Below are 24723 nucleotides of genomic sequence, written 5' to 3'. Positions count from 1 at the left end.
TCTCCCTCTCCTTCCCTCTCTGAAATCAATATAAATATATTTAAAAGAAAATGCATGCTAAAGATAAGGAGTAAAATGTTATAATATCTGAAAATATTTTCAAATGGTCCATTAAAAATAAAAATTTATAGAAGGAATGCAGGGTGTAAAAATGTTAAAACTTTGTGAACCTAGGTGAAAGGTATATTGTACTTATTGTATTATTCTTTAACATTCGGTAAGTTTGAAATTTTTTCAAAATAGACAGTTAGGGAGAACATCTTTATAATATAATATGCCTAAAGCCAAGCAATTAATTTACATATTTTGTACTTTTTAAAATAAATTTGTTTTTTCTTCCCAAAGTGTTATCATCTAAAAATACTAATAGTTCTTTTATATTCTTTGGCTATGTTGTACAAAGGACCAAAATATTTAATCCTTGACTTATCAGTGTTTCCAGGGACATGAATGATTATTTGACAGTAATTTTTTTATTTTTTTAAACATATTTTATTGATTTTTTACAGAGAGGAAGGGAGAAGGATAGAAAGTTAGAAACATCGATCAGTTGCCTCCTGCACACTCCCCACTGGGGATGTGCCCTCAACCGAGGTACATGCCCCTAACCGGAATCGAACCCGGGACCCTTCAGTCCGCAGGCCAATGCTCTATCCACTGAGCAAAACTGGTCAGGGCATGACAGTATTATTGAGTATACCAGAACTTTCGAGCTAAAAAGTTCTTAAAGATCATTAATTTAATCACTCAGTTTTAGAAATGAGAAAACTGAGGTAAAGAGAAGCAAAGATTTGTCTTGGTTCACATAGCCAGATATTATTAGCAAAGTGGAACAAAATTTTCTCAGCTCCATCCCAGTCCAATGTTTTTTCTACTAAAATTAGTAGAACATTCCTGCTAGACTATTGACTATTGACTGGAGACTATTGACTCTAGAATTTGTATGATTATATATCAAAGGATTTTATTAGTTATTTCAAAATATTGATTGATATAGATTATTAGCCAATTATAATGTAATTATCTATACTAATAAAAGGGTAATATGCTAATTAGACTGGGAGACCTTTCAGGAGACCTTCCAGATGTCCTTCTGGACAAAACCATGGGGGCAGGGCCAAGGCAGAGGCAGTTAGAGGAGATCAGGCTAGCAGGGGAGGGCAGCTGGGGGCGATCAGGCCAGCAGGGGAGGGCAGTTGGGGGCAAGCAGGCCGGTGGGGGGGGCAGTTGGGGGTGAACAGGCTGGCGGGGGTGGGGGCAGTTGGGGGTGATCAGGCCAGCAGGCAGAGTGGTTAGGTTAGGGGCGATCAGGCAGGCAGGTAGGTAAGCGGTTAGGAGCCAGTGGTCCCGGATTGCGAGAGCGATGTCCAACTGCCTGGGATCGGGCCTAAACCGGCGGTTGGACATCCCCTGAGGGGTTCCAGATTGGAGAGGGTGCAGGCTGGGCTGAGGGACACCCCCCCCCCCCATGCACGAATTTCATGCACCGGGCCACTAGTTCTATATAATAAAATCCTAATGTGCAAATTGACTGACTGGCTGAATGACTGGTCGCTATGAAGTGCACTGACCACCAGGGGCAGACACTCAACGCAGGAGCTGCCCCCTGGTGGTCAGTGCGCTCCCACAGGGGGAGTGCTGCTCAGCCAAAAGCTGGGCTCACAGCTGGCGAGCGCAGCGGCAGTGACAGGAGTCTCTCCTGTCTCCAGGGCAGCACTAAGGACCCCTCAGGGGGGTCATGGACTGTGAAAAGGGGCAGGCCAGCTGACGGTCAACCCCCCTCCCCCAGTGCACGAATGTCATGCACTGGGCCTCTAGTAGTACCAGGTATACCAGTTAATCAGATTTTTTTCAATAGATGGAGTTACACATATGTTGATACATATGTGATTTGATATGTATGCTATTTTGTTGTATTGACAGCAAGCTTCAAAACTTCATATGTCAAATTTGCTGAAGGTGTTAACATCATAGATATTTTTACGCTTAAAAATGTCAAATTTCATGCCAAAAAAAAGAACATTTGTGGGAAGTTTTAATTCATTACTTTATTTTGAAGAAAAGTGCTGCCGAAAGTTATTGTATACTTCGGGAAGCTTATGGTGAACATGCTGCATCTCAAGATACTTGTGAACACTGGTTTAAATGCTTTAAAAGTGATGATTTTGATGTGAAAGACAAAGAACGTCCAGGTCAACTGAAAAAGTTTGAAGACCAACAATGACAAGCATTATTGGATGAAGATGCATGTCAAACTCAAAAACAACTTGCAGAAAGATTAAACGTTGCTCAGCAAACAATTTCCAATTGTTTACAAGCAATGGGAAAGATTTTAAAGGAAGGAAAATGGGTGCCACATCAACTGAACGAAAGACAAATGGAAAACCAAAAAGTCATCAGTAAAATGTTGCTTCAACAGCATGAAAGTCTTTTTTGCATCGAATTGTGACTGGCGATGAAAAGTGGATTTATTTTGAGAATCCCAAATGCACAAAATCATGGGTTAATCCAGGTCAACCATCAACATCAACTGCCAGGCCAAATTGCTTCAGAAAGAAGACAATGCTCTGCGTTTGGTGGGATCAGGAAGGTATGGTGTATTATGAGCTTCTAAAACCAGGTGAAACCGTTAATACTGATCGCTACCGACAACAAATAATCAATTTGAACCATGCTTTGATCGTGAAATGACCAGAATGTGCCAGAAGACATGGCAAAGTAATTTTGCTTCATGATGACGCACCATCACACACTTCAAAACCAGTTAAAGACACGTTAAAAGATCTTGCCTAGGAAGTATTAACCCACCCACTGTATTCACCAGTCCTTGCTCCATCAGATTACCACTTGTTCCAATTGAGGCACACGCACTTTCTGAGCAGCGGGTATGAAGAAATGGAAAATTGGGTCTCTGGATGGTTTGCCTCAAAACAGGAAAAGTTCTATTGGGACGGTATCCACAAATTACCTGAAAGATAGGGGAAATGTGTAGCTAGCAATGGACATTACTTTGAATAAAGCACTTTTGATGTTTCTCTTGAAATTATCGTGTTTTCTTTGATTACAAAATCCGAATTATTAACCAGGACACCTGGTATATATAAGTAGAAGATACAGTGGGGCCTTGACTTACGAGTTTAATTCGTTCCGTGATGGAGCTTGTTAAGGAGCTTGTTAAGGAGCTCGTTAACTCAAATTACTCTGTCAACTCAAAGCAAAAAATCGGCCGAGAGACAGCTGGTATCTCGAAAAACTCGTTAGTCGGGACACTCGTAAGTCAAGGCCCCACTGTACTTCACCGAATGGCAACAATAAGGGTAAAACTGGTAAGTAATTTTGGGAAGCATTATTATTATTTAGAGTGTATTTGTGACATAAATATAGCAATTTCCTATTGGCATACTAAGTAAATATATTATGTGATAGGTACCAGTATCTGAGTTACTGTCACATAATCTTTAGTTCTTTTGTAACTCCATAGCTAAATACTTCATTTTAATTTTGAAGGGGAAACAATTTGTAAATCTTACTTCATATTTTTGATTTGTAGCTCACAGACAGCCTAGGAGTTTTCAATTTAAAAATTTTAAGAGAGTTTAAGAACACTTTTTTGGTTTCCTTATTTTTAAAAAACTAAGAAGTAATATGACCACATTAGGGAAAATTTCAAAAACTGAAAAAGAATAAAATCTGTCAAAAGTTTTACTATCTAATACAACCACAGCTGATATTTTAAAAAGTTTGTTCTTTATGTATCCTAAAAATATAGAATGTAATTCTGTGTGTACAGAATTTTGTTAAGTTTTTTTCCACCAAACTAGATTGAATGTTCCTAGGTGTTTAAATACTTTATGACTCTTATATAGTGCCAATGTACTTTTCTTTCATTAAAAAATTTATTGATTGGCTTATTGGTGTGCTGATTTTTAAAAATGTGATTTCTTTTGCTATCCACAGCATGATGAAGTAATGTCAAATGAAATAAATATCCTTAAGGAAAGCAGTGAACTGGCCACAGATCACAAAAAAGAATTATCCAAAAGGTATTGAATTCATATACTTCATTGATATTCAATTCAATGTAGACATCTTTGAACACTGACAGTGTATTTATCTCATTTAATTTTTATAGTCTTCTTATGAGATTATATTATCATTTTCACATTGACATTTTAGAAAAAGATCTGGGGTCAGATAGATTATAATTTGTCCAAAGTCTTGTATAAGTGGGGAGAAGCAGGATTTGAACTAGATCAGTCTAATTCTAGAGCCCGTGCATTTAACTACTATGCTAGATTAACCTTGCAGAAAAGAAACTAGAATTTTATCTATATTATGAATGCTGTTATATTATTTTTAAAATATATTTTTAATAAGAAGAAAATATACTAAATATTAGCAGTAATATTATTAGGGTTGGAAGTTCTGAGTGATTTCTCCCTCTCCTTTCTAAATTGTTTGTAATGTGATTACTTTGGTTTAAGAAATTAAATTTAAAAAGACAAACATGGACTTGCCATTGTGTTAGGGCTAATCTATGAGAGGCCCCCTTATTGCAGGCTTATTTATTATCTAGTCCTAATTTCATATTTTCCAGTTCAATGGTTTTAAAATATTCATAGGGAAGCATTGGTTATGTGAAAGTCTGGTATTTGGCTACTAAAATAAAAATGATCAATATTAGTCTTTCTTCCATATAAAAAGTAATAAGTTTAATCCTTATCATTTTTCTCAATGTTGTTTTTCTCCTTATATTTTTCCTCATATTTTTTCTACCTACTATTTTAGTTTGTTAAAATTTGATGTAAGTTTTTGTCTGATTTAACACAATGTTGTATATTCAATTATGCTAAGTTTAATAAAACATTGCTTCATGGTCCTGTGACTTCTAGATATTTTACCGCTTAAGTTTAAGAATCCATATTTTAGGTCTTTTGGATCTCTATGTGTAACACTCCTTTGAGCTTACTTGTTATGCTTTTTGAGATAAGAAATTGGTAAGGAAAGGAAGAAAAATGAAACTAGAAGAGGTGAGACGATGAAGATATTAAGAGGTGGATAGAGGAGAGAATACTAGTAGTTATTTTATTTTATTTTTTTATTTTTAAAATATATTTTATTGATTTTTTACAGAGAGGAAGGGAGAGAGATAGAGAGTTAGAAACATCGATGAGAGAGAAACATCGATCAGCTGCCTCCTGCACACCTCCTACGGGGGATGGGCCCACACCCCAGGTACATGCCCTTGACTGGAATTGAACCTGGGACCTTTCAGTCCGCAGGCCGATGCTCTATCCACTGAGCCAAACCGGTTTCGGCACTAGTAGTTATTTTAAATGGTCTTGTAAGAGAAGGCTGGGAAATGGAAATAAAAAGTCCCTCCCTGATTCATTTGACTAGGAAAGATACAAGATATATACATTCTTTAAGAAACAGTTGTCCTGACCTGACCAGTTTTGCTCAGTGGTTATGTTAGAGCATCAGCCCTCAGACCAAAGGGTTGAGCGTTTGATTCCCATTCAAGGGCATGGACCTTGGTTGGGGATTCAATCCCCGGCTCCGCTTGGGGCGCATGTGGGAAGCAAGCAATTGATGTTTCTCTCTCTCCCCCCTTCTCCCTCCCTTCCATTCTGCCTGAAAATCAATGGAAAAAATATCCTCAGGTGAGGATTAAAACAACAACAACAAAAACAAGTTTCCTTCAAAGCACAGAATCCATTAAAGAAAAGAGTGCCTGGCTGGTGTGGTGCAATGGTTGAGTGTTGACCTATGAACCAGGAGGTCATGGTTTGAATCCCAGTCAGGGCATATGCCCTGGTTATGAGCTCCCGTAGCCAATAAATGATTCTTATCATTGATATTTTTCTCTCTCTCTCCCTCTCCCTTTCTTTCTGAAATGAATTAAAAAATATTTTTAAAAAGAAAATAATTGATAAACATGACCAAAAAATATTTTAAACTTGTACATGGCAATAAAAATATTATAATCCAAGTCAAAAGAAAAATATACACTAGGAAAAACATTTGACAAAGGCTTGTTTCCTTAATATATAAAGAGGACTTGCAAATCTGGGGAAATATGTCCAATCCAATAACAACAAAAATAGACAAAGGATATGAATAGACGCACCTTCAGTGTCAACCTAGAGCCATTTCTTCGTGGAACCACCAGAGGGTGTAGTGCAAACATAGATAAAATATACTTTACCCTTGAGTCATTTATTTTGTTGGCATACTACTAGTATTGAACACTAAGTGGCGAACTAGTTATTTAGTACTTGCTAAATACAAGACTCTTGTGAGCTCAGCAGTTCACAATAATTAATTTGGTTCTTAGTACCTTATAAGATAGATAAATAGTATTAGCCCCATTTTATAGTTGAGGTCTCAGAGAGCTAAATAATTCACCGAATATTAATCAAGTAGTAAAGTTGACTGACTCCAAACCCTTAATCACTATGCTGTTTTCCTTCCCCATATGTTCCTAAAATCTGCAGAAAATTGTATGGATTTCTTTTCTTGTTTTTAATTACAGTAATTATATTATTATGACTGTAATGCATACAATTTGTCAAAATAGAAAATACAAAAAAATGAATAAAGAACATTTAAACTCCACCAGAGAGATAACCATCATTAGCATATTTCTGCTAGTTTTATACAAATACATGCATTAAATAGAGTTGATGTTGACTGCATATACAGGGTGGTGCAAAATTCGGTTTACAGTATGTATGTAAAACACAGAGTTTATGCTTATATTATTATTTATTAACTAGAGGCCCGGTGCACAAAAATTTGTGCACTTGGTGGGGGGAGAGGGGGTCCCCCAGCCTGGCCTGTGCCCTCTCGCAGTCTGGGACCCCTCGGGAGATAACGACCTGCTGGCTAGGGCCTGCTCCCGGGTGGCAGAGGGCAGGCCCAATCCCTAAGTGCAGCCCCTGGTCAGGCTCAGAGCAGGGCCGATTGGGAAGTTGGGGCGCTGCCCCATCATGCACAGAGCAGGGCGGATTGGGAGGTTGGGATGCCACCCTCAGTCACGCTCAGGGTAGGGCCGATTGGGGGGTTGGGGCACCGCCCCCTATCACACTCAAGGCAGGGTCGATGGGGAGGTTGTGGCGCCACCCCCTGTCATGCACAGAGCAGGGCCGATCAGGGGGTTGGGGCGCTGCCCCCTGTCACTCACAGAGCAGGGGCAATCAGGGGGTTGGGGCACTGCCCCCTGTCACACACAGAGCAGGGCCCTTCAGGGGGGTTGGGGAGCTCCCCCCTATCAGGCACAGAGCAGGGCTGATCAGGGGGTTGGGGCGCCTTCCCCTGTCACGAACAGAGCAGGGCAGATAGGGAGGTTGTGGCCCCGCCCCCTGTCACACACAGAGCCACAGGGCGATCAGGGGGTTTGGGCACTGCCCCCTGTCACTCTGATCCCGGTGCTGGAAGCCTCGCTGCTCCGCTGATCCCGGCGCTGGGAGGCATATTACCCTTTTACTATATAGAATAGAGGCCTGGTGCATGGGTAGGGGCTGGCTGGTTTGCCCTAAAGGGAGTCCTGGATCAGGGTGGGGGTCCCCACTGGGGTGCCTGGCCAGTCTGGGTGAGGGGCTGAGGGCTGTTTTCCGGCTGGCGAGTGACTGAAGCTTCCAACCGCTCCTTGTTTTTTGTTTTTTGTTTTTTTTTTTTAATTCTGGGCCAGCTTTAGCTCTGAGGCCTCGCTGCTGAAAACATCGATACAATGTTGAGGTCCGGCTGGCTTTCAGTCCGGCTGGTTTCTGGGGTTTTGTTTAGCTTCTTATTTGCAACATAGTACATAGTTGCTTAGAGTTGCAGCTGAGAGGCCGGCAAGTTAGGCGGGGAACGTTGGAGTCTGCCGTCACTGGAGCAAGCAAGCCTCCCTGCTCGCTTCAGTGCATGGCTGCCGGCCGCCATCTTGGCTGACAGTTAATTTGCATAAGGATATGCTGATTAGCCAATGGGAAGGGTAGCGGTCGTACACTAATTACCATGTTTCTCTTTTATTAGTGTAGATTACTGTATTAATTTCTACATGAATAACTATAAACCTACTTTTGTCCTATCCTGTTTAGTCTGTCTCTTGATTTTCCCCATTTGGAAAAGCCTTATTTGATACTAGAAGCCAAGTGCACAAAAATTTGTGCACTTGGGGGGTCCCTCAACCTGGCCTGTGCCCTCTCACAGTCTGGGACCCCTCAGGAGATGACCACCTGCTGGCTTAGGATTGCTCCCCAGGGAATTGGGCCTAAGCTGGCAATCAGACATCCCTCTGGCAGCCTGGGAGCCCTCCGGGGATGTCCACTTGCCAGCAGGGAGCAGGCCTAAGCTGCAGTCTGACATCCTTAGTGCTGCTGAGGAGGCGGGAAAGGCTCCCACCACCACCACTGTACTGGCAGCTGTCAGCCTGGCTTGTGGTTGAGCAGAGCTCCCCCTGTGGGAGCGCACTGACCACCAGGGGGCAGCTCCTGCATTGAGCGTCTGGCCCCTGGTGGTCAGTGTGTGTCATAGTGACCAATCATTCCCAGTCATTCTGCTGTTAGGGTCAGTTTTCATATTACCCTTTTATTATATAGGATAGAGTCCTGGTGCATGAGTGGGGGCCGGCTGGTTTGCCCTGAAGGGTGTCCTGGATCAGGGTGGGGGTCCTGCTGGGGTGCCTGGCCAGCCTGGGTGAGGGGCTGATGGCTGTTTGCAGCTGGTCACACCCCCTTCAGGGTGGGGGTTCCCACTGTGGTGCCTGGCCAGCCTAGGTGAGGGGCTGATGGCTGTTTGCAGGCTGGTAAAGCGCCCCCACCAGTGGGGACCCTCACCCCATGGAGGTTTGGCCAGCCTGGGTGAGGGGCTGATGGGTGTTTTCAGGCTGGTCACACCCCTTTTAGGGTGGGGGTCCCCACTGGGGTGCCTGGCCAGTCTGGGTGAGGGGCTAGGGCTGTTTTTAGGCTGGCCAAGGACCCCCTCCCTCCCCCCCAGCGACAGAAGCTCCCAGCCTCTCCATTTTTTCTTTTTTTTTTAATCCTGGGATTTATTTACCTTCTATAATTGAAACTTTGTTGCCTTCAGTGGAACTGAGAGCCGGCCAGGACAGGTGGGAAGCTTGGCTTCCTCCATCACTGGAGCAACCAAGCCTCCTGCTTGCTCCAGCTCCGTGGCTGCCGGCGCCATCTTGGTTGGGTTAATTTGCATATAGTTGCTCTGATGGGCTGGTGGGCGTGGCTTAAGGCATAGTGAAGTTACGGTCAATTTGCATGTTTGTCTTTTATTAGATTATTAGAGGCCCAGTGCACAAAAATTTGTGCACTCGGGGGGAAAGGGGGTTCCTCAGCCCATCCTGTGCCCTCTCCCAGTCTGGGACCCCTCGGGAGATAATGACCTGCTGGCTTAGGCCTGCTCCCGGGTGGCAGAGGGCAGGCCCAATCCCTGGATGCAGCCCCTGGTCGGGCTCAGAGCAGGGCCGATTGGGGAGTTGGGGCGCCGCCCCCTGACACGCACAGAGCAGGGCCCATCAGGGGGGTTGGGGCTCCATACCCTGTCACACACAGAGCAGGGCCCAACAGGGGGTTGAGGAGCTCCCCCCTCTCACTCACAGAGTAGGGCCAATAGGGGAGTTGGGGCACCACCCCCTATCACACACAGAGCAGGGCGGATCAGAGGGTTGGGGCGCTGCCCCCTATCATGCACAGAGCAGGGCCCATCAGGGGGGTTGGGGCTCCATACCCTATCACCCACAGAGCAGGGCCCATCAGGGGGTTGGGGAGCTCCCCCCTGTCACCCACAGAGCAGGGCCCATCAGGGGGTTGGGGAGCTCCCCCCTGTCACACACAGAGCAGGGACCACCAGGGGGTTGAGGAGCTCCCCTCTGTCACTCACAGAGTAGGGCCGATAGGGGAGTTGGGGCACCGCCCCCTGTCACACACAGAGCAGGGTGGATCAGGGGGTTGGGACGCCGCCCTCTATCACCCACAGAGCAGGGCCGATCAGGGGGTTGGGGTGCCGCCACTGTCACACTCAGGGCAGGGCCGATGGGGAAGTTATGGTTCTACCCTGTCACACACAGAGCAGGGCCCGTGGGGGGGTGGGAGTTGGGGCGCCGCACCCTGTCACACACACAGCAGGGCCGATCAGGGCGTTGGGGCGCTGCCCCCCGTCACGCTGATCCGGTGCCAGGAGGCCTCGCGGCTGCGCTGATCCCGGTGCTGGGAGGCATATTACCCTTTTACTATATAGGATGGAGGCCTGGGGGCCAGCTGGTTTGCCCTGAAGGGTGTCCTGGATCAGGGTGGGGGTCCCCCCTGGGGTGCCTGGCCAGCCTGGATGAGGGGATGATGGCTGTTTGCAGCTGGTCACACACCCTTCAGGGTGGGGGTCCCCACTGGGGTGCCTGGCCAGTCTGGGTGAGGGGCTGAGGGCTGCTTTCAGGCTGGCGGTTGTTGATTGAAGCTCCCAACGGCTCCTTTTTTTATTTTATTCTGGGCCAGCTTTAGCTCTGGCTCTAGCTCTAAGAGCAGGTATCTGGTTTGTTTCGGTTCTATAATCGAAACAATGTATAACTTCAGCTCTGAGATCCTGGCCTATATTTGTTAGAATGTTTCAAACTGCCAGCTCAGAGGCCGGCAAGTGAGGCGGGGAACGTTGGAGTCTGCAGTCACTGAAGCAAGCAAGCCTCATGTTCCCTTCCAGCTGCCTGGCTGCCGGCCGCCATCTTGGCTGACAGTTAATTTGCATAAGGATATGCTGATTAGCCAATGGGAAGGGTAGCGGTCGTACACCAATTACCATGTTTCTCTTTTATTAGTGTAGATGATTTGTAATGGCTGCATATGGTATTTCATCTTGTTTAACCATTTTCCTTTTTTTTTTTCTTTATTGATTAGGGTATTACATATGTGTCCTTATCCTCCCATTGCCCCCCCTCCCCTGCTTATGCCCTCACCCCCCTGGTGTCTATGTCCATTGGTTATGTTTATATGCATGCATACAACTCCTTTGGTTGATCTCTCCCCCTTACCCTCACCTTCCCCTACCTTCCCTCTGAGGTTTGAGCATCTGATCGATGCTTCTGTCTCTGGATCTGTTTTGTTCATCAGTTTATGTTGTTCATTATAATCCACAAATGTGTAAGATCATATTTATCTTTCTCTGACTGACCTCTTTCGCTTAGCATAATGCTCTCCAGCTCCATCCATGCTGTTGCAAATGGTAGAAGATGTTTCCTTTTTACAGCAGCGTAGTATTCCATTGTGTAGATGTACCACCGTTTTTTAATCCACTCATCTACTGATGGGCACTTAGGCTGTTTCCAAATGTTAGCTATTGTAAATTGTGCTGCTATGAACATAGGCATGCATATATCCTTTATGATTGGTGTTTCTGGTTTCTTGGGATATATTCCTAGAAATGGGATTACTGGGTCAAATGGGAGTTCCATTTTTAATTTTTTGAGGAAACTCCATACTGTTCTCCACAGTGGCTGCACCAGTCTGCATTCCCAGCAGCAGTGCACAAGGGTTCCTTTTTCTCCACATCCTCGCCAGCACTTGTCATTTGTTGATTTGTTGATGATAGCCATTCTGATGGGTGTGAGATGGTATCTCATTATCATTTTGATTTGCATCTCTCAGATGATTAGTGACTTTGAGCATGTTTTCATATGTCTCTTGGCCTTCCTTATGTCCTCACCTTCCCTTTTTTAAAAAATATATTTTTTATTGATTTCAGAAAGGAAGGGAGAGGGAGAGAGAGATAAAAGCATCAGTGATGAGAGAGAACCATTAATTGGCTACCTCCTGCATGCTCCCTACTGGGAATGTGCCCTGACTGGGAATGGAACCATGACCTCCTGATTCATAGGTCGAGGCTCAACCATTGAGCCACGCTTAAAAATGTTTTAAATTATTTACAGGTTGTTTCTCTTATGGCACCTTCATGAACATCTTTTTAAAAATAAATCTTTCTTAAAAAAAAAAAAGGAAAAAAATCTTTCTCTTCTTTTTAAGATCATTTTCTTAATGTAAATTCTCAGATGTGGAATTTACAGTATAAAGAGATATGAATACTTTTTAAGGGCCAATACATCTACTGTTAGTTGCTTCCCACAAAAGCATAAATTTAGATTACTAGCAGTATTGGTCTCGCTGCATCCTCATCGTTATAATTGAGTGTTAATAAGAAGCCTTGTGTTAATTTAATAGATGCAAATGGCATCTTCTTTTAATTTTCATATTTATTTGATTACTAATAGGTTTGAACATTTTAAAATTTGTTAGAATTTTATAGTTCCTTTTCTGTGGCTTTTTTCGTTCTATTCTTTCTCCATTTTCTATTAGGGGGGTCCTTATTGTCTTTCTTATCAACTTGTCTGTCATCTTTATATAATAACTATATTAAACTTTTGCCAGTTTGTCATATTATATCCTTAATTTGTGGTCTGATTTATACTTCTTCAGAGATACAAGTTTTAAATGTTCACATTATTAAATTAATCACTTTTATAATTTTTTCTATTGTTTTTACCTTCAGAAAAATCCTTTCCCATTCAGAGATCAAATGGGTTTTTAATTCTGCAGGTATTTATTTTGGCATAAGTTAATAAGTGAATACCTAAATTTATTTTTGTTTTTTAAATAAGAAATTTTCACCAGTTTTTTGAAAAATAAATCTATTTCAACTGATGTGTGATTTCCCGTTGTCATATGTTGTTTTGTGTATTTTAAGATCTATTTTTGGACTATTTGTTTTATTCCATTAATCTGTGAATCTATTTTTATATCAATACAATCTTATTTTAAGTTAGATAACTTTATTTATATATTTTAATACCTAAAAAAAAAAACAAGTCCCAAACTCATTTTTCCTTGGCTCTTCATGCTACACATTATTTTTCTATTTTCAAAATTTAGTTATGTTTAATAGGTAAAATATTCACATGGTTCAAAATCCAAGATATATAAAAGAGGGTACTATGAAAATATACTGGCCCCATAAATACACTGTATTCCATTAGTGATGCAACAGGGCCACTGTTTTAATTACTTATAATATGATTTAATACCTAGAACTAGTTCCTTCTCCTTACCCTTTTTCAAGTTTTCTTAGCTATTATTTCTGAAATTTTCCTTCTGATTTTTGCAACCACCTTGTTCATATTTTTAAAAAATTCCTGTTGTTGCTGTAACCGGTTTGTCTCAGTGGATAGAGCGTCGGCCTGCGGACTGAAAGGTCCCAGGTTCGATTCCGGTCAAGGGCATGTACCTTGGTTTCGGGCACATCCCCAGTAGGGGGTGTGCAGGAGGCAGCTGATCGATGTTTCTCTCTCATCGATGTTTCTGGCTCTCTATCTCTCTCCCTTCCTTTCTGTAAAAAATCATTAAAATATATTTTTTTAAAAATTCCTGTTATATGTAGTGATATTACAAAGAATTTATAGATTAACTTTATAGATTAAATTAATGAGTTAATTTATAGATTAACTTGTCTATGATGTCAAATACCTCTATCTGAGAAAGTGGTATTTCCCTCCATTTGTTCAAGTTTTCTTTTGTGGCCCTTAAGGAACTTTTTCGTATTTTCTTTATATAAATCTGTACTTCTTTTAAGAATATTCCTATTCTTAACATTCCTAGGTATGTTTTTTCGTTCTATTACAAATTTAGTCTTGTCTCCTGTTAGATCTTCTAACATGTTGTTAAGGTGAATTTTAGAATTTTTTCCCCCTTAAGCTCTAAGGGACTTTATTGAGAATTGTGTTAAACTTCAATTTGAGAAGAACCACTGTCTTTATAATTTTCAAAATTCCTATCCAGGAAAATGCTTTGGTTTTCCTTTATTTTTTCTTCTATATCTAAGTCATGTTTTTTATTTTTCTATATATAGAATCATAAAATTCTTATTATGGTTATTCCTAGATTTTTATTAACTTTGTTGCTATTGTAGATTTCTTCCATTTTATTTTATATTAATTATTGCTGTTATACAGGAAAGTTATTGATTTGAATGTATTTGTCTTATATCTACCCCCTTGGAATTTAAAATTCTAAGGATACTTAAGTTGATTCTTTTGGCTTTTCAGGGTGTCCAATCATATCATTTGTTAATAATGAGAGTATTGCTTTTCCTTCTCACTAGATATCTCTTCCTTTTATTTTTCTTCCCTTCCACATCTCTTATTGCTTGGCCAGAAATTTTAGAGCTATGATAAATAATAATAATGATCATGGGTATCCTTGTTTAGTCCCTGATGTTTTGGGGAACAATATTTTGCTCTGTTTATAGGATTTCATTCTAACTGAGCTATAGTTTCTTTTTAAAAAATATGTTTATGGATTTTGAGAGAGAGAGGAAGGGAGAAGGATAGAGAGATAGAAACATTGATGAGAGAGGAATATCATCTATCAACTGCCTCTGTACCCCAACTGGGGATCGAACCTGCAATCCAGGCGTGTGCACTGATCAGGAATCAAACCGCCGACCTCCTGTTTCCTGGGTTGAGGCTCAATTGCTAAGCCACACCAGCTGGGCTATAGTTTCTTTTACAAGAGTTTAGAAGAAATCTAATTTTTAAATAAATTGAAAATGAAGTCTGTATTTATCACTCAGTATAATTTTAGATTTTCAGGAAAATACTAAATTTAAGGATGATCCCAATTTTTTATTATTAAGGTTTTTATTTTCAAACAATTGTATTATCTGTTTGTTATATATAGTCTTACTGTAGTAAACATTATTATTTGGCACAGTTGGAAAATAGGATATTTTAGTTAAAAACTGCTTAGCTTTTTAAAAATTAGAATATACTTAATTGTATACTATGCAACTACACTCAGAATAATTTAACTTTCTTTTTTTTAAACTCAGTAGTCACTTCAGAATCTTAGTGGAACTCATGATTTTCCCAGACATCATTTAAAAAAATTTAAAATATGAAAGTACTAGTTAATAGAATTTAAATTATTTAAACACTAAATAACAACAAAAAATGCTGCGATTATTTAAAATAGAGCCTATATGCTTTTCTTTTGGCATATTTAACATTATATCTGTATATATGTATTTTATCTAATTATAAAGTACTGTTAAATTATTATGCATTCAAAAATACTGAGTAAAAGACCCAAGCCTCTATATAACTCAATAAATACTTGTTTTATAAATTGGCCAAGATAGTAAAAAATATCTATACTGGTCTTCTATTACTTAGAAGCACAAAAGAAGTTCACACTTAACATTTTTACCCAATCAAGACTGAAATCTGATCAAAGAGCAATTAGATTACTATGTATATAAATTGCCTGGAATAATGTCTCATTTGTAAAACAAGTCCCAAAAAGACAAATATAAATATGACTTTCTGTCTGTTTAATTTTACAGCACAAAAAAGCATTTTATAAGGACTCCAGTTGTAGAAAAGCAGATGTACTGCCCTCTTCAGAATTATCCAGTGAACAACATGGTAACAGGTAATTTAAAATAAAATTTAGCCCAGCTGGTGTGGCTCAGCGGTTGAGTATCAAATCAGGAAACAAGAGATCACTGGTTCATTTCCTGTTTCAGGGCACATGCCTGGGTTGCAGGCTCAATCACCAGTGTGGGGCAATAAAAATACTAATCAGTTTTTTCTGATTGAATTCATAGTTAATTTATTAACTGTGAACTTGTTATCTATTATGAGAAACAATCAAACTATATGCATAGATAACCTGTTGGTAATGGTGTTCTAAATTCAATCATTCTTGAGTGCTATCAGCATTTTTGTAATACAGGAGTCACACTTTAAATTGTTTCACTTTTAGTATAAACCATAAACACTTATATTACCCATGAAATATAATCACTCAGATAAGAATTTGATATGAAGGTAATATTGCTAAAGTGACTGAGTTCTTTTTTTAAAAAATATATTTTTATTGATTTCAGAGAGGAAGGGAGAGGGAGAGAGAGATAGAAACATCAATGATGAGAGAGTATCATTGATCGGCTGCCTCCTGCACACTCCCTACTAGGTAGGGATCGAGCCCACAATCGGAGCATGTGCCCTTGACTGGAATCGAACCCAGGACCTTCCAGTCTACAGTTCAATGCTCTATTCACTGAGCCAAACCAGCTAGGGCAACTGACTGAGTTCTTAAATTCTAGGAGTTCTTTTTGACATTAATATCTATTTCAAATTATTCATGACATCAAAATTACTCATACCAATAATCTTAGTTGACTAAGTAATAATGTCAATTTTCCCATTAAGTTTTTATTGAAAGAATATTATCTCAGTGTTAGCAGTGAAGGAAAGTGTTGCCTGTGCTATTAGGAAAGATGAACTGTTTGTGCTGATTGTAGCTAGTTGAATAATTCTAAATGATTATACTCTAAACCAGACACACTTCCCAGTTTTTTAAATCCAGGTACTTTAATATTCCATCCCCAAACTCGACATGACACTCTCAATAGTCAAAGTGGTTAATTAAGTATCTTTGTTTTAAAGGGAGGTAGAAGGGTAGCTCAGCTAGTTAGAGTTTTGTTCTGATTCACCAAGGTTGTGGTTTCTGTGAGTGACCCCACGTCCTGCATGGTTCACGGTTTGGGCTCTGGAAGAGGGGCCGCACGCAAATGAAAGAGATGAGACAAGAAATAATAATTTGGAAATTGGGGGTGGCAGGTGAGAGTCCATCCCAAGAGGTTGGACTCCACTTATGCTCAGGCCTTGCCATCCTTTTATTCAGTTTGGGATACACCTATAGCCCTTAGGCAGGCAATTCCCAGTAACAGACAGACTATCTTATCAGCAAGGATACACATGACTATCTGGTAGGGAAGTTGCTTCAGCTACCATTGTCTGGACTGAACAGTGGGTGCACAGCCCTGACCTTTGCCAGGGCTCAAGGGTCACCAGCATTCCGGGCTCCTTGTCCACACCTCTCTGCTAGAGAAGACAATAGGCGGTTTCCCACATCTCCTCCTTTTCTTTTCCTTAAAAAATCTTGAAAAGTGAATGCCTCCTAAAAGGGTTCGAGTCCTTTTAAGACTCTTCATTCCGCATCTGCAGACTAGAAATGAACATATGAGAATAAAAATGAGACAAGCAATAGTGGTTATGCTGAGAGGCAAATATCATGTCCTTTTTAAATTGCTGCCAGGTGGCCAACCTTGGCTCGGTGGATAGAGTGTCGGCCTGCAGACTGAAAGGTCCCAGGTTCGATTCCGGTCAAGGGCATGTACCTTGGTTGCAGGCACATCCCCAGTAGGGGGTGTGCAGGAGGCAGCTGATCGATGTTTCTCGCTCATCAATGTTTCTGGCTCTCTATCTCCCTTCCTTTCTGTAAAAAATCAATAAAATATATTTTAAATAAATAAATAAATAAATATACTGCTGCCAGGTATCCAAGGAATCAGTCTGTAGTTTCTTTCTGGGCCAACAGTTTTTTGAGTCCCAATTTCAATGTCATTGTCCAACAGTTCTTTATGTGTACATGCCAGCAAAGGTATTCTAGTTCTGGATGGTGGACAAACGATGGCAATGCAGGTCCAACCTTCTCTGGCTTGGTCCTGGGCAACCTGCAGCGACGCACAGCTGCTGACCGCCAGCATGGCAAGGCGTCTTCACCAGCCCCCATCTCTGGACGGTTTCTCCTCTTGTCTTGGGAGCCACTTCTATTCTGTGGCTGGAACAATCTGGTCAGCTCCTCTCTGGGATTCGTTGTTGCAGGAATCCACATGGGCTTGGAGGAGTTTTCTGGAAATATACAAACATATTCTCGACCAAAGGTTAATAAAGGAATCTTTTCTATAAACTAGACTTGGGATCCTTTCATTTTTTTCCCAAATGATTTTCCTTTGGCTTATTTTGACACCATGTGTGTTTTCATGGGTGTCTTGTCTTCAAGCATTACAAGTGAAAAATAATTTTTAAAGTAAAAAATTTTCTTGACGTAATTAACTCACAGGGGATTATTCCACTATCCCTCTTCTTTTTTTGATTTAAATAATATTAAGAGACTTTTGGAAATTTTGCAATGCAGTCTTGATAATTTTTTAATTTTAATTTTCTGTACAGAAATATGACTGCTTTGGATTTATAGCATGTTAATCAGTTTTTGAACTATGAGATAAATCATTAGTAAAAAATTAGTTAATGCTTCAGGAACAGTTTCCTGCCCAGTACAACAAAGTTTTTATGAATATTCATTTATTTTAATTAGCCAATTTAAATCAATCTGAAATGAGATTTATTTTTTAACTTTACTTGTCCTAAGTTATGGACAGTAAATGACATTAATTAAATTTCTGCTATCAGTCTTTGAGTAACTTTACATAAACTTTGTTTAGGGAGGCAAAAACACAAATTATTTACTTTAGCTTATGAGGCCCAATATATTGATTTTTAATTACAGTTAGATATCTGAAGGAACCCTCTTTTTATTTCCTTCCAGACACTTTTCTTTCTTTTTTACACCAAGCAACAAATGTAACGAACATGGTTGCTTTATGAGATTTTAACAAATACTTCTACAAAGCCATATATTTTAAGTGATTTTTCATTTATGTTGATTGTAATTATTGTCAGGTTTAGCATTTTAACAACAATCTTTAGTTTACCCTGTAAATATTAGCAATTATACTTTTAAAGAGTATCCCCTTTGGCTTATTTGCATATCCGGAGGGATTATGGGAGGTTTCAGTAATTTTCCTAGACTTTACTTGGATTCAATTATAATTTCAGCATATAAAGAATAAATAGCCGAAACTGGTTTGGCTCAGTGGATAGAGCGTCGGCCTGCGGACTGAGGGGTCCCAGGTTCGATTCCGGTCAAGGGCATGTAACTGGGTTGCGGGCACATCCCCAGTGGGAGATGTGCAGGAGGCAGCTGATCGATGTTTCTCTCTCATCGATGTTTCTAACTCTCTATCTCTCTCCCTTCCTCTCTGTAAAAAATCAATAAAATATATTTAAAAAAAAAAAAAAGAATAAATAATATGTAATATTTTAAAATGAGGGACATGGTTTATTGCAAGCAGTGTATTGAGCATTGAAAATAATTCATATAGTCCTCTTCCTGTCAAGATGGCGGGGATGTTGCTGTGCGAGCACTGGGAGCTTCTCTGCCTGCTGTGGCCCCAGTGGCAACTCCACAGCGTTGCAGGGCCCTCATCGTGTCCCCAGAAACCGCTGGCCGCAGAGCTCCCGTTCCCAGCCAGCCTGTGAGGCGGGCGCCCCCGCTATGTCCTCCTGGCGGCCCCCAGTGTCTCTGGCCATCAGTGTCTCTGCCATCTTGTTTGCAGAAGCCCAGGTTCAGGCCCCTATGGTCATTCCTGAATGCCCTCACCCACAGCAGTAACTGAGGTGGCTTCTGGAGAGACTGCAGATGTAGTCCAAGCTGCTGCAGAACAGAGCTTCACTGAACTTGGGCTGGGGTCATATACCCCAGTGAGATTGATCCAGAACCTACTGGAATATATGCATGTTGACCTTGGCCTCCCTTGGTGAAGGGCCATTGCTCTGTGTACAGTCCTTGCCAGCTGCCTGGTGTTTCCTCTCATTGTAAAGGGCCAACGAGAGGCAGCCAAGATCCACAACCACATGCCAGAGATGCAGAAGTTTTCCACTCGAATCAGAGAGGCCAAGTTGGCAGGAGACCATGCTGAGTTTTACAGGGCCTCCTTGGAGATGACATTGTATCAGAAAAAGCATGACATTAAACTCTTTAAACCTCTCATTCTACCTCTGACTCAGGCGCCAATCTTCATCTCCTTCTTCATTTCCTTGAGAGAAATGGCCAACCTTCCTGTACCCAGCCTACAGACAGGTGGCCTCTGGTGGTTCCAGGATCTCACACTATCTGACCTCACCTACATATTACCACTGGTAGTCACTGCTACAATGTGGGGTGGCCTTGAGTTAGGTGCTGAGACTGGTGTGCAAAGTTCTGACCTCCACTGGATGAGAAATGTTATGAGATTGATAACCCTTGCAGTCTTGCCTATTACTGTCCATTTCCCCTTGGCAGTGTTCGTGTATTGGTTCTCCTCGAATATGTTTTCCCTGGTCCAGGTATCTTGCCTCCGGATTCCAGGTGTACACACTATGCTTAAAATCCCCCAATGTGCTGTGCATGACTCCGACAAATTACCTCCATGGGAAGGCTTCATAAAGAGCTTCAAAAGTGGCTGGAAGAATGCTGAAATCAACCATCAGTTACAAAAGCGTGAATGGTGCATGCAGAATCACTTGGAACTAGCAGCCAGGGGTCCCTTAGGACAGACCTTTACCCACAACCCTCTGCTACAGCATGGTAAAAATCCCCCTCCCAACACCCCTAACAGCAGCAGCAACAAACCAAAGTCAAAGAAACCCTGGCGTGACACACTCAGCTGAATTCTGTTCCCTGCTCATACTGACATTAACTCTGTTTCTCCAAAGACAGCCTTAGAACAAGATTTTTGCTGGGTCCTTGCCCCAGTCCTAGAAACTATGGGACATGGAGATGTCTGTTTTAAAATGGATTCCACTGTAAACTCTTACATTTAAGCATAAAAGAGCACTCGGGAGCCAAGTGATCTTTCCATCTACAGAATTAGTAAACCTCTGTATTATTAAAAAGAAAGAAAGAAAGAAAATAATTCATAAACTCCCAATCTGTGAAATGCAAATACCCAGAGCATTACTGGCAGACGCCCCCACAGGGATCATGACTCTTGGCTTGCCTGGTGTCCCTGACTGGACACATGCCCCCCCTGAAAGTTTCCTGTTTTGAACTTGGCCCTGAATCTTTGCAAGTTCCTTTCTGAAGCAGAGTGCCTTAACAATGCACGTGACCTGTCCCTTGCTCTTGATTGGAGTTCAGGTGCATGGTCTTTCCTGATTGGCTAATTCAAAGGGAGGAGTTGGCCTTTGCTGTTTCATGATGGCAGCCCCCAGGGGAGCAGCAAGCCATGTGGCCAACATGGCAGCTGCCACGTCAGGAAGTCCAAAATGGCGGCTGTCTAAACTGTTCTTTGACAGAAAAGATGATCTGTTTATTCTCACAACAAGGAAAGAGCAAACCGAAATCTCTAAAAGATAGACAGCCAAAATTATATTGCAGACAAGCAGAAATCTCACTAGCTGTTTCTGATGGCTGAACCCTGAGAGGGAGAGCAAGAAGAGCCCCCAAGATTAAGAATTCTTGGCAGCTGCTGGGACGTTCTTGTAATCTCTCTCACGCTTTCAACCCCACCACACACAACTAGGCTTCCCCAAAGCAGGACTTGCCTCTTCTTTAAATAAATTGAACAACAACAAAGAGACACAAAAACATCAACACTCTTATATAGACATGCAGAACACACTAAAAGTTTACACCAGAGAATGTACAGCATTAAAAATTACCAAAGCAGTGTCTTTTGTCCCTATTTCAGGAACTGCCCCTCTCTAGAATTTCAGTATATTCCCAATGGACTATTCAAAAAAAAATTGGGCTGGGGTCTTTTCTAGTTGCCTCTACCTCCCTTTATCTGGGGGAATCTTCTATGAAGATAAATCAGAGGCATGCTTCCTATGGGGAAAAAGGTGTAGACATTTATTAACTTCAGAATAGTTCTGAGACAGTCTCTAAAATTGTTTATTAATTTCCATCTTATTGGAAGAATTTTTTAATGCTTTTCCTTAGAAGCTTCTGATTTCCAAATCAAGATATGCTTCCCATATACTCATTCAGTTTAATTTCAGAGCCGGCATTTTCTAATTTCTGCATGCAAAATATTAACATAGATACCACAAACAAACTGTATTTTGGCCATTTCTCAGTTAATATTTTCTAGTTAAATCTTCCCATTTCTATAAAGTACTTGCAAGTAAAGGCTTCCTATCAGGAGTATTAGATGAGGGCTGGGGTCTTGGGAGCTTCTGGCCTTGGAGGCACAATTTCCCATGTTAAATTTTTTTCTCTCTCTCTTTTTTAATTTTGGATATCTGTAGTCTGACCAAACTTTCTAGACATGTTATGTGGGTCAAATGTGGCCTCAATTTCTCTCCCGGTTGTCTAAAACCACAGGAAAGGTTCCTGAACCTTGGTCCTGGGCAGACCAAGCCTTATGGTAATGCCCTAGATGAGCCATTTAGTTAATTACAGTTGCATTGGGACTTACCTATGGGGCTCCTGCATTTCTGACACTTCCACAAAGATTCTTAGTCACCTAAGAACACCCCAGAATTGGACTATTCTAAAAAAAAATGTTGCCCCTTTATCTTTGGAGCTGAATGAGTTCAGCTCATTTATATGGCAAATGTTATTTTTGCTCAGACTCTCAACAATTCCAATTGAAAAGCCAAAATCAAAACCAGCCACCAATTTTTTTCTCCAGTCCCACCTTAGCCTGAGTTCTATCAAGTCTTAACCTGGAATTCTGTCAACTCTGGTTCCACCTCGAGGATTTTAAAACATAGCTCAAATAAAGTCAGAACCTCTACCAAATCCTCCTTTATTATTTTAAATAAACTACTCTTTATTATGGAAATACCAATCTTGTTGCTAGAACCTAGCCTATATTTTTTCTCTGGGTCAAATCCGCCATCTTTCTGAGGAAAAAAACAAGTCTTGGGTTTTATTCTGTAGCATTCGTAAAGAGATTAAGTTTAGCTCAAAACAATCTAATATCCGAAATCGGAAGGTGTGCACACATTTTTTAAGCTAGCTTCTCTCTTTACATGTGCACAGAAATCCCAGACACATTTCTAAATTTTGTAAAAATTTTCATGGCGAGAAGAAAACTTTTCCTAGCACACTTGGGAGGGGCACAGGATTGCCACGTGCCTCCCCTCCCCCACCTCCAGCTTGCTTTTCATAAATTGAGCATTCAGCCCGTGGTTTGCATGGGCTTGCTCCTGACATTTCTCCAAAAATTCTCCCTTCCATAGTAAATAATCTCCTCCATCCAGAGTTGCACAAGCCAGAGAATACCAATCATAAGGAGCTAAGAATGCTTCAGAAATATTAATCATAATTTCTCCTGTAATCCCTCTTACATAGCTCTTTGCACAGGTGATTCTATTAATGGCAAATTAAACATTTCAGGATTAGGACATGGAGGTGGAGAGGGCCATGAAGGCCATTCCTCTAATTTTTCTTTTCTTTTCGCTCTTCTTTAGGAGCAGAGGGTGTAAGGGGAGGCGATTTATCCTCCTTAGCCTCTCTAAAAGGCTCTAGCAAATGCAATACTGTGTTCCACAAAGAGAAACAGTTTGGAGGCAAGTTTTTTCCCTGCTGCTGAGCTTTTTTCAAGTTCTGACCAACTCTTTGCCAAACATTCAAGATCTAATGTACCTTCTTCAGGAAACCAAGGGTTATGTTCTATAATATCAAGCAAGAACTGTAAGAGAATACCTTCTGAAACTTTAAGCATGCAAATGAAAAGTCTACAATAAAGTTTCTTACTTTTTAACCGAATTCTGCCCCATTAGCCTGGCTAGAAAAAACACGTTCACACCCTACTTACAGATCATGATTTCTGCAGCTGACTGTGGGCTTTGCGTGTGGTGAATATCACCCACCTATCCGGTATCCCCACCTATCCGGTGAATTCTTCTTTGTTTTTTCACTCTAACCGGTCTTCTCCTCCAGAGTATCCCACGTTGGGTGCCAGATGTGAATGACCCCACGTCCTGCATGGTTCAGGGTTTGGGCTCTGGAAGAGGGGCCGCACACAAATGAAAGAGATGAGACAAGAAATAATAATTTGGAAATTGGGGTGGAGGTGAGAGCCCATCCCAAGAGGATGGACTCCACTTATGCTCAGGCCTTGCCATCCTTTTATTCAGTTTGGGATACACCTATAGCCCTTAGGCAGGCAATTTCCAGTAACAGACAGACTATCTTATCAGCAAGGATACACATGACTCTCTGGTGCGGAAGTTGCTTCAGCTACCATTGTCTGGACTAAACAGTGGGTGCACAGCCCTGACCTTTGCCAGGGCTCAAGGGTCACCAGCATTCCGGGCTCCTTGTCCACACCTCTCTGCTAGAGAAGACAATAGGCAGTTTCCCACAGTTTCCATCCCCAGTCAGGGCACATATAAGAATCAACCATAAATAAGTAGAATAACAAATTGATGTTTCTCCCTCTCCCTTCCTCTCTCTAAAAACCAATAACTAAAAATAAAAGGAGGTAGAAGGTTGTGGGGAACAGGTAAGGGATAAGAAGGGTGTTCACTGATAATTATCAAGTGACATGGAGAATCTTCTGACTAGTATTTTTTCTTCTTTCCTAAGAACCTTCTTTAGAAATCTTAACCCTAATCAACCATGACACAGAAAATCAGATAGTATGACAAAATTTCAAATATATACCTTTTTTTTTTTGTAGGCTATATATCAATTGATGCCATGAAGAAATTCCTTGGGGAGCTACATGACTTCATTCCTGGAAGTTCAGGATATTTGGCATACCATATTCAAAATGAAATTAATATGTCTACCATAAAAAACAAATTGAAGAGGAAATAAATTAAATTGTCCGTGTATCTGGGCATTTATTTTCTATAAATTAAAGATGGGCATGATTTTAAATTCTCCCATTTGGGACGGGGGTATGAAGAAATGGGGATGATTTCTTTCCTTTCTTCCTCAAAAAAGTATCTTTAGAAAATTCAAAATCTTTTTGGCTTTGTATTTTGACATTTGGGCTGGACTGTTTCCCCAGCTTGTAACATATGTCTACAAATTCTGAGTGTACAGTTATTTGGAGTAATTG

At 41.0% G+C, this 24723-nt stretch overlaps 1 protein-coding gene and 1 pseudogene across 1 annotated transcript in view; both read left to right on the top strand.

The window, feature by feature from the left end:
- The window catches only part of TERB2 (telomere repeat binding bouquet formation protein 2), a 30345-nt gene extending 5869 nt beyond the window's left edge, over window positions 1–24476 (top strand). The window contains exons 5-7 of the mRNA XM_070404794.1: window positions 3958–4043; window positions 15376–15464; window positions 24337–24476. Coding sequence (XP_070260895.1) covers window positions 3958–4043; window positions 15376–15464; window positions 24337–24476 — 315 coding nt within the window. The remainder of the gene's footprint in view (window positions 1–3957; window positions 4044–15375; window positions 15465–24336) is intronic.
- On the top strand, window positions 19061–20390 carry LOC139003207 (mitochondrial inner membrane protein OXA1L pseudogene; annotated as a pseudogene).
- Window positions 24477–24723: the final 247 nt, after the last annotated feature.

Source organism: Myotis yumanensis, unplaced genomic scaffold, assembly GCF_028538775.1.
Source record: "Myotis yumanensis isolate MYYU_CA2020_CCGP unplaced genomic scaffold, mMyoYum1.0.hap1 SCAF_1, whole genome shotgun sequence".
NCBI classification, from domain to species: domain Eukaryota; kingdom Metazoa; phylum Chordata; class Mammalia; order Chiroptera; family Vespertilionidae; genus Myotis; species Myotis yumanensis.
This window is presented reverse-complemented; position numbering and strand designations above follow the sequence as displayed.